This window comes from Stegodyphus dumicola, chromosome X2, assembly GCF_044657685.1.
Source record: "Stegodyphus dumicola isolate Sdum_Otavi_A_Nest chromosome X2, ASM4465768v1".
NCBI classification, from domain to species: domain Eukaryota; kingdom Metazoa; phylum Arthropoda; class Arachnida; order Araneae; family Eresidae; genus Stegodyphus; species Stegodyphus dumicola.
The window spans coordinates 123,825,074-123,843,735 of NC_140781.1; the positions used below are offsets into that span (position 1 = coordinate 123,825,074).

The 18,662-nt window shown below is 30.8% G+C and overlaps 1 protein-coding gene across 1 annotated transcript in view; it reads right to left on the reverse strand.

The window, feature by feature from the left end:
• Positions 1-7,563: 7,563 nt before the first annotated feature.
• LOC118186383 (seizure 6-like protein) overlaps positions 7,564-18,662 on the reverse strand; it is a 55,203-nt gene continuing 44,104 nt past the window's right edge. Inside the window, exon 3 of the mRNA XM_035356463.2 lies at positions 7,564-18,110. Coding sequence (XP_035212354.1) covers positions 17,718-18,110 — 393 coding nt within the window. The 3' untranslated portion in view covers positions 7,564-17,717. The remainder of the gene's footprint in view (positions 18,111-18,662) is intronic.

Consider the following 18,662-nt stretch of genomic DNA (forward strand, 5'->3'; position numbering starts at 1 on the left):
ATATTTACAGAACTTCTATTTAGTTTATATGAAAAACTGGTATTTTCGAAAATTAGAATATTATGGAATCCCTGTTTCAGAAGGAAAATTTATGCTAAAATTCTCTGATCAGCCTATCAATTTTTTACCCCTCGTTTTTCTTTAGGAAATTAGGTATTACGTTATGTAAAGATAAAAATCCAATATGGAGACCTGAAATATAACGCAAATGGAGCAACCATTTTAATAAATGGATAACACTTATTAAGTTTGCTCATCTTTCAGTTCAACTTATATCTTCTTCGGAATATTCTACCAATTATCCAGTGATCCTAAGTTTAATTTCTGTCACATTTAAGAGTATTTGATATTTAACAATGATTAAGTATAGTATATGATCTTTAAAAAAGTATACATTAATATAAGTTATTAATCAGAGACATTTAGAAACTCTTTTAAAATCTGTGTCGTGTTATAGGTAAATTTTTAGCTTAACAAATTTGAAAATTTCAGATTTCCTGTTACATAATAAAAATTTCAGAATTGGCCTAAAATGCTTCCAAATGGCTATTATGGCTGCCATAGGCGATAGGGTGATTAGCTGAGATTAACTCCTAATCTCAACCCAAGAATGTGATTTCACTTCTCTCATAAGACTTGGTCATTATTTTAACTTCCTTTACCCCTTTTCGCGGGCGAAAAACTGATTACTAACTGTAGTGGACCGTTGGTAAGTTTCTCGGGGATGATATGGTTAAATAACCAATGGTTTCCGCCATTATTGAGGATCTATAAATGAACTATAATGAGTGTTCGGTCATTGGGAGAATATACATTTGTTGGGTATATTTTTGCTTCAATATAAAAATTCGTCTTGAAACGTGCAAATCACTTACATAAAGGCAAAGTCAAAGAAAACCCCGAAGACCTCGTTTTTCATTTAAGTAGCACTCAAATCAAATTCTAGAACTGTAAAACTGCGTGCCATGCTGTTTTGGTTATTTGTTTCTGGCGGCATTTAGAACGTGATACTGTGTGCATGTGCGTTGAGGAAAGGTGCATATTCTATATGAAAAAGAGGTCCTCACAATTATTTAAACGCGTTTGGAAAATACAGGGTGACCAAAAAGTCCGTTAGCATTTGAAAATTCAATAATCCATTGAATAATATAGGTAGAGTGGTAAAAACTGACACCCATGTCTGAATTGTCATGGCTTTTATTGAAAGCAGAAAAGGTGCTTAAAACGGCCAACAGGTGAAGCTACATATGTAAAAAGAAGCAATAATTAGCATAATAATCGATTTTTAGCAGAGGCGATACTCTTTATAACAAATGTTCAACATGTCGGCCGTCTTTCATCAACAATATAATTGAGGCACAATGTTGTGAAAAGCACTGTACAGCATATCTGTAGGTATGGTGAGGAACTGCCGTCGGATGTTGTCTTTTAGCATCCCTACACCCGTCACACTGACACAGTCCCGCCCCCGTCACACTGACAGTTTGAATAGTAGAGTATGCATTTCCTCGAAGAAAAAGGGTCCGATCACGATTGAGGTGATAAATCCACCTCATACCGTGACCAACACCCAGAGGCGAGGATAGAAAATTGACAAAGTCATGAAATGACTGATTCCTTCTCTCACTACAGCTCATTTCATACAGTATTCTCATGCGGCGTCACTGACACTTTGTTGCCCAGCGCAATATGTTGGCCTTTTCTTTTAATTTTCTTTTCACTTTGCTTTCAACAAAAACCCATAGCATTTCAAGCATGTGTGTCAATTTTTCCTCTCTGCCTACAATATTCCGTGAATTATTGAATTTTCAAATTTTAACGGACTTTTGGTTCACCCTGTGCATACAACCTTAATTGGTATAAATATATATAAAACGTTATGTTTTTGTACTTTAGATCAAAACAAAAATATCCAGTTTAACATCAAAATTAGATATGGATAAGAAGAAATCGTCTTTTACGATGTTAAGAATGCTCAGATAAGACGAGTAATGCCTTTTCTTACCAACAGACACTATTTACAAAGATAAGCTCTGATATATGTCATGAAATGTAAGGGTATTATAATATTGTTAGAGGGTTCCGAAGGTGGACGATAACTCTCGATATTTCTTCTAGTATTCTAAATATCATCATTATAAATTTCAGATTAAGTTACACAGCTCTAGCCAAACCCCATAGTAAGTAAAAGTTATATTATAATCTAAATGGCTACGATTTTCTGAAAAAAGTTTGACTTTACTTGTGCATAATGATACAATTGAGGTAAATAACATCTTAAACTTAACAGAAATAAATTTTTGTTTTGTTTACTTGAATCTATTCACTAGTAAGTTACCCAAGAAACCATGCATTAAAAATCGTTTGTTGCAAAGATAAAAAAGAAAGCAAATTTAAATGACTAAAATAAATAAGTTTTTCTTGGTTCAGGTAAGTAAATGGCTTTATTGCATGCTAGTGTCCTTTAACACACTGCAATAATTGTTAAGCAATATACAGCAAAGAAAAGTGAAAGCTTTCTTAGTAAATTCTTCTTCCTCAACAAAGTTTACTTTTCTGACTACTTCTGATAATGCTCTTTTAAAACTAAGATACCACCCTAAAGGCAAAGTAATTTGAGAATTAAAAGATTAATTAACAGTTGACTTCTATAAAGACATCCAGAAATTCATGGATGTGCCAAGAGCTGTGCAGCACGATAAGGATTGAATGTGGACAGTCCCAAAGTGATAAGTTATTTTTGTCAAAATCTCGACTATTCTTTTTAGAAATTCAATTTTAGAACTTTCCAAATGTATTGTGTATGATACGTGGCTTGAAATAAATGCACTTAGAAATTTATAGACTGTTTCAGAAATTTGGTGATCAGTGAGAATTTCTACTTAAAAACTTTCGGTGCTGACAAGAATACTTAAGGAACAAGATGCAAATAAATTAAACACACGTTACCTAAAAGTAAGCATTGTTGTTATACGAGACGTGAAATTAAAGGGGGAAAATAAAATCTTTGCCTACTTTGCGAATAGTATATAATTTAACTCTTAAACTGCCATTTCATCACCAATTGTTTTATGCTTTTGATGATGACAATCTGAAAATGCTATTGATAACTGATGAAGTTATTCATCTGTCAGAAAATGATATTACGACATTCCAATTTCATGAGGAAAAGGAATTTTGCAAAAAGAAACTGAATGTTCATACTTATATGAATCTGATCGTGATTGTTACAATTTGTTGCTGTGGATTTAAACTCTCTTATATGCCGCAAATAGAAAGAATTTTCACGAATCCTATGATAATGAATTCTCCAGTAAGGAAAAATACACTGATGTTGGCGACAAATATTAGAATATAAGACAAGACAATACAAAAAATTGGTTTGCTGTGATTATTTATTTCCTTTGTTTTCGCCAAAACGCATATTTTTTACTTTTTTGCTTATTTAGCTTCCTCGTGAAAAAAAAAATTACTCTAGTGAAATTTACATGCGCTTTCAGTATTTTGAACTGAAATTATCAGCCCGAGGCAATTTTTCTCATCTGTTAAATATGATAGCTTTACAATGTAAAAAAAAAGCTTCTTCACCGTTGCTCTACAGTGGACTTCGCAAATTATTGCTATTATTAGCTCAGAATACTTTTGTTTCTTGAAAACGAGAGACCTGAGTTAGATTATTTGGAACAGTGGATGACCATTTTCTAAAATAAACATCAGTTTAAAGTTGAATTTTACTGAAGTCTAAAGTCGACTTGGCACGCTTCGCTTATATTTACTACCTTTTGATTTCTTTTTTGGTATAAAATCTTGTGACATCACTACGTTTTGCCTTTGTCAGGTTTCTTTATGGCTGACTGAGAATTAAATAGGTCAATAATTCCATAAACTTCTATGGTAGTTCAAGACGTAGAAATGTTTCTGTCTCCTAGAGACCAATAAAAGCTTAATATAATTTTTTACCCTCCTCTCCTTTTGAGTAGTAAAAAATATTTCGCAGAGAGAAAACAACTTTTTTCCAATAAGATCTTTTTCAGTAATTTTCAATCTTCTTAACCAGTAAATAACCAACATGTCAAAGGAATATGTATAAATCACCTTTACAGGGCTTCTTTAACAGATACGCAGATAAATATTATGAACCATTACCTGGATATATATGATTATAACCAGCCAGTATATTTATTGTAATTTGATTACGTATCGAAAGGTAAGCAGATCAACACATCAAATGATACGGAATTGTTTTCTTATAACAGTTACATTTTAAATATAGAAACCGTATTTTATGGAATGAAGGTCGTGAAGTACTTTCGCATGTATTTATATAAACATCTAATTAAACATATAAAACAACCACCTGTTTATTCTGAAACAAAAATAAATTGAAAAACTGCCGGAAAAAAACGACTTTAACGCAGCAGATCGTGAAATGATACATTAAATATCGAGATTTTATAAGATATTAAACATACATAATTAAAGATTAGTGCAAGGAGAAAAATCTCAGTGCTCTGGCTTTAGATTCAGAAATACACATGAGTATATGAAAAACTAAAGCCAAGATCGCAAAATTTCTTTTAGTATTTAGAAATCATCTAATTCTAAAAGATATATATATATAAAATAACGAATGAACTACTAGTAAATAATATTCAGTATAATTAAAATAGGCTTTGAATTTTTTATTAATTAAAAAATTAAAAAAAACATAAAAAATTATGTCATCCAACGTAAACAGTACTTGAAACGATATAACTCTTTAATATGTGATATTCTTAAAAATATATAGTTAAAATGACCTACCATCGAAAATTTTCGAAGTTCGGTAATAAAATAAAAAGATGGAAAGAAGAGAAAGAATAAAATCCTAGGCGAAACAGGGACCGCCAGTTGAGCCTTTTTACGCTCATCTCGTGACATTACACACACAAACCTCCTCAAAACGGAAACACACCGGATATCAAGTCCATTGCTCCTACACAGAAATTTTATTATTCATATCAAAGCTCCATTCATAAATCGGAAACTTATAGTCTTCATTAGTCTTTTCATTTTTCTTTCTCAAATAACGAAGGAAAAAATAAACAAAATAATAAAGAATATCATTTAAAATGCAAAACAGAAACTCGGATCCTAAGCTAATTCCTTCTTTATTTCTTCGGCACCATATAGTACTAATCTAACGTGAAAAAGCTTTTTTTTTTTTCCTGTTTATAGTGCATATGAATAGCAGTTAATGAAAAAAAAATAGTTTATGTATATTTCTTTAGTTCTGTATGTAAATATTTTCTTTAGTTAAGTATGATTATTATTTTTTTTCCAAGGGAACAAAGTGAAACTTTTGTATACGTTATTCACATAATTTTCATATAACACATAAAGGCAGCGAAATTCCTTTATGCGCCATATTTATGAAACAAAAAAAAACCACTTCTTTTATTATTGATTTAATATCTAATGCGCTGCTTGTGGCTGATGCTGGTACACGAGATTTTTAGTAGATGGTTTCATTGCTATTAATGATAGACAAGATCATTTCTTTCCACGAGGAAAATTAATAAATATGCCCTCTCATACAACGAGTTTCCCATCCTGACAATGTCAGACCTCATGTGGCAAGGTCAAGCCATGAGTGTCTTGCGGAATTTGGATGGCAGCTACTTCAGTATCCTCCGTACCACCTAAGCTTCGTCCTAAGTGATTTTAATCTTCTCTTTTTTGCTTCCTCCCAGAGCTCACTTTGAAGACACACACGTTTCGTGATTGACGCAGACATTGAATAAGAGGTCCGTATGTGGCTGCAGCAGCAACTTGTATGGAGCAAATAATTAGGACACTCATACATCGAAGAGATAATAGTTTTAATACAGGTTAAAGGCGTATAGAAAAATAAAACTGGTTGATGCATAAAAAGTAATTTTATTTCTATATCTACTTGTAACCTGTTGATTACCCTAAGTATAATGTTAAATCAGTTATATAAGCTTTTGACAAAAAGTGACATACAGGGTTAAAGGCAGATCTACCAGGATGGAAAACACATCTGAAAAAAACAATAAAATGCAGCTTAGATTTCTCTCAGGAGCTGTAGATATTTATTATTAATGGTGTGGTGTATTTAATTACGGCAAAGCATACTAGGGCTATCTGCCTAAGGGGAGGGATGCCTTCGTGGAGGACTTTCTAAGGGAAACTGGCTCGTATACACGTTACACATGGGGAAAACCACGAAAACACCCATGCAGCCAGCCCGTTCGCGGGATTCGAACCTCAGACCGAACTACCAGTGTTCAGCGACTTTACCGCTCGGCCGCTGGTGGGCTCTTATTATTAATGTCATTATTTTTCCATTCATTATATTTCTCACCTTTGATTACTGAACCTCCCTTGCACTGATGATTCGTTACTCTGTGATTTAATGAGACTCTCCTGTAAAACAATGTCTGTAATATCAGCATTTATTTAAAGAGGAATCATCACCCATATTGTCACCTTCAGTTATCGTTGAAACAAAGTGACATGTTTTTCAAGTGATTAATATACGCAATAAGATAAAAATTATGCATTTCGCTGTTAATCAAAGAAACTATTCTAAAATACGGTATTCTACGTTAACTCTGAAAAGTTTGAGTTTTCAGGGAAAGCAATCTTTTTATTCTTATTCTAAGGTATAAAACCCCACAATGTGACTGTTTACTGAACAAATTTAGTTTTGCAAATATACGTGATAAATAAAACCTTATATCATACCTCACGGAAACCAACTGCTCCTCAAGCAGAGTTTGCTGAATTGAAGCAGTAACGTCCCAAAAGAAAGGGGTGGGGAATTCTCTGAGATAACCACCGCACTGCTCTACTTAAAACTGGTAAAAAAACAAACAAACTTAGCAGTGTTCATATACTAAATTTTGTGGATTTTGAGGGTGTCAGAAAACGATTGTCTATTTTTCAAAGAAAAGAGACCTGGGTTCGATTCCACGCGAACAAGCTGGCTAAATGGGCGTTTTCGTGGTTTTCACATGCGTAATGTAAATAAGAACCAGTTTTCTGTAGTCCTCAACGAAAGCATCCCTCCTCTTAGGAAAATATCCTTAGTATGCTTTTCCATAATAAATTAAACCAAACCAAATCCAGAAAAAGAAGCATTTTTGTCCCCTGTCCTCAGCAACCTTTTAAGTGGGAAGCGGCGAATGTAAGGAATTGAGGTATTCTTTCCGTACGTGCTCTTATGGTATAGCGGTTAGCGCATGTACCTAATACATTAGACGATCCGAGGTTTCATTGTTGTGTAGGCACAGGTTATTTTTGAAGTTTCCCTTTCTGAAGAACCTAACACTCACTATGAGATAACATGCATTACTTACGTAGATATTTTAATGTTTATATTTCTGAGTTTTTATGAATATAAAAATGGTACACATATTACATACTGTAACACGCATAAGATTAAAAAAAAATATTTGTACCTTAGGTACGACGAGAAGTTGATTATTATCAGTTTTTTTTTTTTTTTTTTACAGAATATAATTTTTTTAAGAAAGAAAGACCAAAAAAGAAATGCAATTCGTTTTCAAATTTTTTAATGTTTAAACTACAAATTTACAATAACATAACAAAATATACTAGAATAAAAACATACAATAGGTACAATGTTCTTTTAAATGCATAAATAAAATATACATTCATTCAAATGAAACAGCAAACACAGAATACAAACTCTTAATGTGATGCAAATATCAATGCAAGAGCATCTGAAATCCCGACAGAGGATTGAACGGACGTTGAAGAATGCAACAATGGACGGTGGTGCAAAGCACATAAGCATGGCAGATGTACATTTTGAAAAATTATACGAGTAGCAATCAAGCATAAACTGCAGTTCTCAAAATTAATTATGTTGTTGAGAGAAGAATAAGTTTATTACCAGGAAAAGGAAGCGTGCCAAGGAATACGAAATGCATTAAAAGTAAATTGCTTTTAGATGTACACCGAAGAGCGTTGTGAAATTAATTACATCCAAGTACATAATTCAGTATCTGTTATATATTTGCTAAAATTAATTTATAGCGGTTACATCGATGCTTTTCCCCCTTGAATAACATTTAAGACATTTTTAATCTTTTCATTAGAAATCATATAATATGTAAAACAAATGTGTTTAATACTGTATTCAGTTGCATAGGGTAGACCTGAGGCAATGTTAGTATAATGCATTTCTTTCATAATAAAACAACTATTTTAAAATTTAGCTCATCGACTATGATATTTTCCAGATTACTTGTAAGTAAAAATGAATATATAATTTCATTACTTCAGTGATAAAATTAGTTTTTTTTATATAAACTTAACTGTCAACACGTGCAAATATTTGGGATTACATACAGCAAATAAACTTTGTACATCCTATGAAGTTGGTTACGAATTTCAGTCACTTATATAAGTATTTCGATTTTTAAACGAAATACCTGATCATATTTGGATGACATGATATTAAAAAACAATTGAAAACGATGTAAATTATAATAGTCTGCTACACGTATTACATCTTGAATTTAGTTCTCCAGAATTCTGAAAGATTAAATTCATAAAAAAATTACGAAAAGCTGTTTATTCAATCTCTTTCGTGTATGAAAAATATTCTTCAAGTTTTTAAAAATTTTTATTTAATTGATTAATAAATTTTAATAAATTTAGTAGCTCAAAGGGACAATTTGACCAGAATGGGCTATTAACTGCGTTTTGGTATTTTGCGTCGTCCATTATAGAACGGAGGTTCACTTTTCAAATTGTTCAAATCAAATATTAGAGCCCTGCATTATATTTAAAGAAATTAATAAATGAAGAATCTACATGCATGTGTGTATGCTTCTCACACTGTGAAAAAACAACAGTACCTACAGATATCAAATTCTGAATAACATAGTCCTCCACTCAAATAAGGGCATCTGGAAGCCCGAATTTGGAATTATTTTATTATGTATTTCATACTTTGTAAAACTTTAACGAATTTTTGATTAACAAACTGAATAATTTCAACACTGTACGAAAAAGAAAAGTTATCTCCAGCGCGCGAGACTGTGTATCGGAAATTCTAAAAATATGCTGTTTTTAAATTTTTTGTGATATTACTGTTGAAATTAAGTGCGAAGAACATAATATTTAATAAAGAATGGTAAGACACAAAACGTTAACAAAACGACCCTTTGAGTGTAATATAAAAATCTGAAAGCTTTCAGATTTTTAAAAAATTTTTTTAATGAAGTTTACATTTTTTTATTATTTTTAATTTGTGCTCATCCAAATACACAATTTCTTTAAAATTATTATTATTATAATATTTTTATTCAGATACATTAGATATTCTCAAATCTGCTATTTTTTATTCACATCTAATCTTTCAGTCGCCCATCAGAAATTTACAGAAGTTACTTTAAACTCTATCCGTTTCTCTCTTAATTCCTCTTTTAAAAAATTAGGGTAATATTTTCAAGCGCTTGCGTGCTTACTTTTTTCGTTAAGAAAATAAGACCTGTTTTAAAATATCTACTTTAGAAACACAATGCAAAAATGTAAGTTCTAATCTAATCCTAATCATAAATTCATAAAGTACTCATACATTTTCAGTACTGCCGCTCTAGTATTACAACAAGATGACTCAGATTAATGAGGTTGCATTTTCAAGACTATGCTATTACCTTCTTGTATTAATAAAATTACCAACAATAATTAATACCCTGAAAATTTAATCAGGTCTACCTTATGATGTTACAAAACTACACATGTTCTATATTTAAAGAAATAGTTAAAGTAAAAATACACTGTGATATTTTTAAATAAATAATCAAACTAAATACAAAACTATACTAGCAATGCTATTAAATAGCATGATAGCAGTTATATTCCAATAAGTATAATGACATTAATTCATTTTCACTACTTTGCAATTCATGGCAAAGCAAAGTAATTTATAATCGAAACGCAGGTGGCTTACATAAAAAAATTTAAAATAAGTGTAAATGACTTTTAAAGGAATTTTCAAAATGCAAATTCCTTCTGAAGCATATGCAAGAATAAACCAAAAAATATAAATTAAAAAATAAGTCAGCTTACAATGTTTTTAAAATTACATAAAATTCTCAATAATTTATGATTTTAAGACACATTTATTTATGAAATATTACGAATTTGATACAAAATCCATTGTACGAAGCTGCAGTAAAAATGTGGGTAAGGACTGCATGGAAAAGATCTAACAGCGACATTCGGGCGTTAACTACGCAATATTTAATGCTTCATAAATTAATACTGTAAATAGAATAACATAAAATTTCTATCCAGATGGCAGATGCTCAAGAAATTTAAATCATGATATTAAAAGTATTCACGCTCAGCTTGAAATTCAATATTTTAAGTAAAACAATGGCAGCTATATACGGATGCATCAGCTTGATCACAGCTCACAAAATATAAACATTTTTATAAATTCACTATTATAGTCTGAAAGCGTTAACTTAAAAGGATTTGGTCATACAGAGATACACAGATACACCTAATTGACCACAGCTTACATAGGACAAAAATATTCTTTAATAACTACTTTTTTAAAAATATTTTTTAACAACTACTTTTTTAAACTATTTATCTTTTAATCACTTAACCAAAAAAGTTTGAATGAATTACATATAGACATCATGGAATCATCGAAAATAAAAACGAGGTGCTTCAAATTATTAGATTATCAAATACTTCATAATATCATAAGATTACATGGATTTAAAATTATAATATACCCTATTATTCCGAAATTTTTAAAATTCTTAGATTTATGATTAAAACACACATACACACACACACATGTACAGAAATAAAATTTGCGTACTGCAAGTCGAAATTGTAACACAAATCGAATTTAAGTATGACACAAATAGAAATTTAAAATCACATTTGAATAAAAGATTCATTAATGAATCAAAAGTACATTATGGATTTATAAATGCTATAGTTAAACTACAGCATGGATAAATAAATACTATAGTTTAACTACAGGATGGGAATTAAAGGAAAATTGATATTGCACAACTTACAATTCTCGAGAGTACATTCACTGATTGCTCATTTCAGATGAAAGCTGTAAATCATTATAGTAATTTATAATCGAAAGTGTCTTATCAAAAGTGTCCGTTTAGCAGAACCATTATATGTAAGATATACACAAAGGTTTAGTAACACTTCAAAAATAGTCAACACGGTTCGAGTAACATACATATGGCAGTCTACATAAAATGGCCAGGCTGCTGGCATATTAACATTTGTAAAAGAGACGGCAGTATGGTGACAAGGAAGAGCGTAGAAAAGGCAAAATGGAATACATAAATAATATTAAGATACAGTTGAGATGTACAAAAAAAAGTGTTTAGAGAAGCAGATGATAAAAAATCCTTTGATCATGGTGGTTTAAAAATGCGAGTCCTCTCAAAGCCGCATATAGTTATGTACAATAATGAAAAGCAGGAAGGGCGAGATTTTACCGGCATGTGCAAATGCGTCTTATTCTCTCAATATATTCATTTCAAGTACAAAAATGACGTCACAAAAAGTGCAATTGAGATTTCTTCTTCATTATATTTTAAGCAGACATTTTATTTTATTTTAAAGGAGATCAATAAGGAACAAGAACTGCTACAATTATGCAATTTCAGGTTCTCGGAAAGAAACATTAAATGCACTAATAAAGGAACATTAAGGTAATGTTAGTGGTTTCAACTAAGGAAACATGGCATCGAACTATTTACACGTGTACGAAACTATTCCACATTATCGACAGTTTGGTTAATTTCAAAACTATATCTAAGAACAATCCTACCCATACAGCATAACATTTATGATATTCTTCAAATCAGTTATTTCTACCTAACTTAAATTAATAAGAGGTAGAGATTATCTGCAGAGTTCAATAATCTTCGGATTAGTGAAACAAAACACTATAAAATGAGAAAAAAATTTCCAACATTTATTAGGGTAACTCAAATGCTACAACAGGGTTTTTTATATGTTGGCCAATACCCAGTTGTTCAACAGTCTTCCCCAGAAACACTATTTTCATACTGCTGTTCCAGTTTAACTTGTTCCAGTGTAACTTGTTATGATAATTTAAGTAGTATCATGTATTTTTACTGTACTTTTTACGTCTTACGAATGATAGTCATGCTGGGTGGGGGAGAAATTCTACAGATATGTATATGTACAGAGAAATGTGAATACAAATAATTGTAAAGAAAGCGTTTTCCCGAGCCAGAAACAAAAAATATTATTTAATATGAAGACAGATTTTAATAAGAATCTATTTTTTTTCGTTGCAACTTAAGTAAGATATATACGATTCTAAATCTCATACATTTTCCCCTAAACTTACAGTTATTTTAATATTTGAATTTATTTATGTCTGTGTTAGCGAGAGTTTATTATGACGGCTCAGTAATGCTTTAACCAATGTATAAAGAAAAGTAGAAGAATGTTTAAAAATGAATGTAATAAACTAGGTGTTTTAATACATATTTATGAAAAATATCTTTATTATTGTTTTAAATTAAACGTTCAAGGTCGATTATTTAAAAAATTCACAATTATGTATGCAATCAATTTAAAGGAAACATAAATCTCACCAAGATTTAGTTTCTCGCAATTGGTTAAAATAAACTTCCTGATTACACTTGTTACTTTGTTACCAGAAAAGCGCTTGCGAAAAACGTAGTCTACGGTACTTTACTTTTTTCGTTTTATAAGAAAATTTTCCGCCAATAATCTGATTGAAAAGAATTTTCAATTATAAATTTTGTAAGGGAAAAATCCACTATCATTGCACAGTGGAAACCAGATACAAATCATGTTCAATAGTATCTTTCTCGCAGGTTATACGCCATTCAAGATAAACAGGAAATGTTTAGTAATAGAACCCCATTTGCTTGCGCACTATAACACTGCTAAACATTTTAATGTGCCAAAAAACTACTGAACAACAAAATGTTTAGCTCTTAATAATAGTCAAACAAAAGCTTCTAACTGCTCTCTGCAATGCCACTTAAGGCAGGTGACATGAACAATACTTTCAAGGTAGACTAAAATACTCACCACATTTTATAAAATTTCAGTAGGAAGGTAAGAAAACACAGCTACAGATGGCTTATTTATTTAATTTCACAGCATACCGCTATTAAAAAAGACAGTTTTCATGAGCAATGATTAATAAAATTAGTTAGTGAAAGATCTATACCTAAGTATACATTGGACGGAAAAATAAATATAGTTATTTTACTTTAAAAGTGTCCTTAATTTATATTTATGCCTCACCACTAATCTATAATCTAAATTATTAAGCCAAATATAAATAAGTACGTCATGTTGAATAATAAGCATTACTAAGCATATTTAAATGTTACATATTTGTAATATGCATTACAATATGAATAGCATTATGCTAAATTCAGCGTGCGTCAGTGTGGGAAATCTAGGATTTACATAATTCGTATATTTCATGACTGTTCTTTACAGGAGTAATAAATGCGTCTCAAAACAGTTCTGATATTTTAATATTTTGATACGGAATTTACTTATTACACTTAAATTTATAGAAGAGTGTATCGCTGTGTTATGATTCACCCTTTGCATACAATGGACACAAAATACGATTTGCATAAGTTCTAAATCAAAGAAATTATATAAAAATGAACTAACTTCTATAGATTTAATTTGTTACGCAAAATGATTTTTAGAAACATTGGTAATACAAATGATTTGATCTGTTCTATTTTCCCCTTCATCTTGTTTGTGGATTTCCTTTTTTGGTACACAGGAATTGATCACAATAATAACTCTCAAATTATTAGTACAAGAATTCACATTACACATTTCAAAAACACACACCAGAGTGAAAGTATTCTAGTGAATAATCTTTTATGCTAAACAAATCGTAAAAAAATTTCAGAAATACGATTAGTAAATAATGAAAAGAAAAGAAAAAAAAAAAAAAGAGTTGTACAAAAAATAACCGGTATAGATAATAAGACTATAATATTTTACAACAAGTAATTACGATATGAATGAACGAATAAAACATTACATTTTATTGAAAATAAGTATTTATAAACAGAAAGAAAAACATGTATGAAAATCCAATTCATAATAGAGATATAGTATGTGCTCCTTTAATTACAAAGGGAATGATTTTGCTAGACTGTTTATCACAAAGCATATCATAAACACGCAGAAAGATCAATGAAATTAAAAAACCAGAATAGAAATTATTTAAATAACAGCCAGTTCTGATATTCCCACATTTTTGTTTCTCTTTTTCCTATCTCCCTATTTTTATAGCAATACGCCATCATATTTTATTCATAAGTTTTCAGAAACCATCACGGTAATCTTAGTAGGGTATCCTGTTCATAAAAACTGTGCATGTTACTGATTTTATTCGCATTACGGATAAAATTCCTTGATGCATATTACACACGTAATCAGCCACGCCACATAATGAATATACGAAAAAGAGAAAAATAAAGAGTCTTATTTCAAAATATGAAGCCAATATACAATACAAAGTTCTCTTTCACTAAAGGTTTTGATGCATAGACTCGTAAATCGTATTAAAAATAACTTCGAATCAAGACTTGTAAAAGAATTCAGGACTTAATAGAAACACAATATTTACACAAAATAAAGTGGATTAAATGCTTTGTTAAAGTATATAGCTTATAAACTATTAAGTAATAAATAAATATCTGAAAGGGAGGACCCGAAGCATTAAACGTGTGTAAAAAAAGACTGTTTTCACTGAATACGAAGAAATTAAAAAAAAAAAAAAAAAAAAAAAAAAAAATCAGATGCGGACACCACATGACTTCCTCGAATGGCCTATTATACACATATTTTTGCTGCATTTCATTTAAACTTATATCCTCGAATTTCATTAGAGGTAAATTTCTCATTCTATTGATACAGTTCTCACTTCGCGGCAAAGCAAAAATACAGAAAAACTCAAAACATCTTCATTAAAAATTGTAAAATACAGACAAAACATAAAGCAGCAAATACATTTAAACAGTTTAAAAACAATTTACAATAAAAATTAGAGTTTCTATGCAAAAACAAGTAATTCGGCCAACGGGCGCAAAACTGATTTTTCGGTGCACGGCTACTCGTTCTTGAGTAGCCGTGAGTTATGCGAGATATATACATACGTAAGTACGTACATACAAACGTTAAGAAAAAAACTCTTCTGAGTCAGTTTTAAATCCATTTTACAATCCTTTTTGGAAAAACAGTCCATTATTCTGTCCGCACGTACAGATGTCTCGCAAAAACATCGTTCAAATAGTTTCGAAAGCGGTTGAAATGGATATTTTCGTAGAAATATGATACCCGATTACAATGCTTTTTTTACTTCGTACAAGAAGATAAAATTGAAAAAGTTGTTTGTAAAAAATACTGTGTGAGGAGAAATTAAAGAGAAACGAAAATATGACATTTGCAGAGAAGTAACGCGTTTTCGCCGAATATGAAAAATATAAAACAGAATGAAAAACCAGTCATTTTTAGAAAGGCAGCTTTTTTCTGCTGAATGTGAAGAAATCAAAACTCCACATATTTATTTTTTATTTAATTAAAGGAATCTTTGAATTAATTAATTATTATTCAATAACTTGAATGGTTTACCTAATTACTTGTATTATTCAACAGTTGTTGACTAATACACGTAATTAAGTGCATAGAGAAATATTTCCTTTCAGACAGATGATGGAGATAAAATAATTATGATATGTCGTAGTCTAGCAAAATCATATATTTAATGAAATAATGCGAATATATTCGCCATCATGGTTTATCAGTTGATAGACATAAATAGGTAATACAGCAAAAGACTTTCAGCGAAGTCTTCATATTTAATATTAAAAACATCTTAAAAATGTAACATTCACAATTTCCAACAATAATACTGCTGAATTAAATTAAGAAGCATAACCTTTTTTGCATGCTTCTGCAGCTTATGATATGAGAGGTTGACGGAAGTTTAACCATTAACACACGAAGTACAAAACGACAATTAACACGCATTTGGCATCTCTCATTATACAATCTAAATTTCATCAAAATGCCCTCAACAAGCACAAATAATTGAACATATTTGTTCGTAAGAAAAATAAATGTAAAAAAGATCTCTTCAGATACTGAAGTTAAAATCGCTTAGCGGTATGCACTACGAAACATTCTGGAAGGTACAAGGTCTTATGATTCCAAATGTTAAAAATATAAGTAATACTGATAGACCTTTGAGATATACTTTTCAATACAGAATACAAATGCTTCTTTCATTTAGTCTTTGTATAAAACAGATACATGGCCATGTAGTTGTGGACGATGTCTGCATTCCAGTGCTACAAATTTATGCTAAAAAAAGCGTTTTCCAAACTTGACTGCGGATACAATGGTACAGTTAAAACAGCTAAATTTAAATAAAGCAAGATATTAGAAAATTACCTTTGAAAGAGTTCATTTTATTAATTAAAATCCTTGAAAAATTACTATAAAGTAGGTTTGTAATTAACTTGGATACAGAATAAGAACTGGTGCGTTTTACAAATTTTCGGTAGAATGGTGAGCAATATTCTTGTTAAGCGTTAGCAGTTGACGAGTCAACTTTAATTTTCAGCTCTTAATATTATTAGAAGTATTGACAACAGATTTCCACGAGTCACCAACGCTCATCCTCAAAAGTTACTAGCAAATATCTCAGTTTTTAGTCGCAAAATACAAATCGGATTTATTTAATTCTACTCACAGAGATAAAGACATAAGCAATCTCTTTTGCAATAGTAATAAGTTAAATGAATTAACAGGTTTAATGCCAAAATTTCATGTTTTTTAAGCACTACAGATAAAAAATATCATTCATATGATTCCTTATACGTAACCACCTTTAAAGCGAGAAACACTACAGTTTAAAATGCAGTTTGGAAAACGCTAAAATAACGTTAAAAATAGCAAATCAACTTCAAAAAAGTATCACTGAAAGAGATAAAAAAATAACGAAATAAGTAAGAGTTTGGCACAAGTCATTAAGGTTCACGATTCTTATGATAAGCAGTTTGACATCACCCTCACTTCGTTTCTATAGATCCGGATGAAATTTCCGCATGCAGAACTCGAGAAATTTAATAAAAGCTGCCCTTGAATTCTGTTACGTTCAAGTGAATATTGAGACTTCCTGGACCAGACTACCAGTTATTTTTGTGAGAAACTTGTGTTTAAATTGGGAAAATTACTTTACATTCCGACGAAATGATAAATTAAAAACTATACATTACTGATACTCGCAGAAGATTAGTATGATATCATTAAACAGTTCTTTATGTTTAATAAAAATCAATATGCTTGCCATTAACGACCTATTAAATGTATATTTTTGTACAGTTGACTCAATATTTTACCCACGAGAAACGTACAAAAAATGTGGTAAAACATAAAAGAAAGGTGAATCACATACACGAACATATGTGCATTTCTTTGTTGATCTCCCACGGAATATTTTGGCATTGTTTCTCAAAACTAAAATCAATAGGTTTATCAAAAACTATGGCTACTTGTGTCCAGTCATTTGTTAAAAAAAGCCATTTTAAGTGCGATACACAAGTTCAAGCTCGCAAGTTTTTCAGACAACAGGCTTAATTTGTTAGCCTTTTTAACTCTCTTGGATGCTGAGCGTCTTTAGTTACATACATAGGATTCTCGAAAGTTGAAAATTTTCGACCAAATCGCATTCTAACGGGGTACTTTCGACGGTAGATGAATATAACAACAAGCAGAATTATTATGATCACAAGAGGAATACCAACTCCGGCGATAACGTAAACCATCATGAGGCTCAGCTTCAAGCCGGCGATATTAATTTCTTGGGAATATCCAGTATCGAGAGGTGGCAACTGCTCTTGGGGTTTGGTAGCATTGATGGGTTTCGTATCATAACCAGGATTCAGGTCATCATCATCTTCCTCCACAGATTTCTTGCCATTTTCTTTAGGTGGGACTACTTGCAACAAGTGTGGTTCAGACTTGGGCTGAAAATAAATATTTGAAAATTAACAACTCATGTTTTGTTTCTATCAAATATTTTCCGCCAATACACAGAAGATGATATTTTATTACCAGAATATAAGCTAAATGTATTGATAACTAAAAAATAAATTCAGCGCTATATATTTTCCCAGAACAATATAACTAATTGGTCAAGAAACGACTTTTGATATTAAAAACTGCGCCATATTATTGCACATATCCAGCTTCGAAACATAGTAACGAAATGACACTTTTCCTCAAAGAAAGGCAACAAATGGACATTTATGACTAGACAATCAATCAACACAATCGAATTAAAATTCAGATAAAGTAAAATTCGTCAAGTTATTGTTTACTAGGATTTAATGAAAAACATAAGTTTAGTAAGTATGTAACAAAGGTTTTACATGACCATCGCTGAAAGGAATATGTGAAGTCACTAGAACTGTAGAAACAGTAATTCAATGATCGTGTATTCGTGTAAAATCAGTGATACCTTCGCCGGAGCTCGAAATCCTGATCTTCCTATCATAGCTGACCGCACGCGCTTTCCA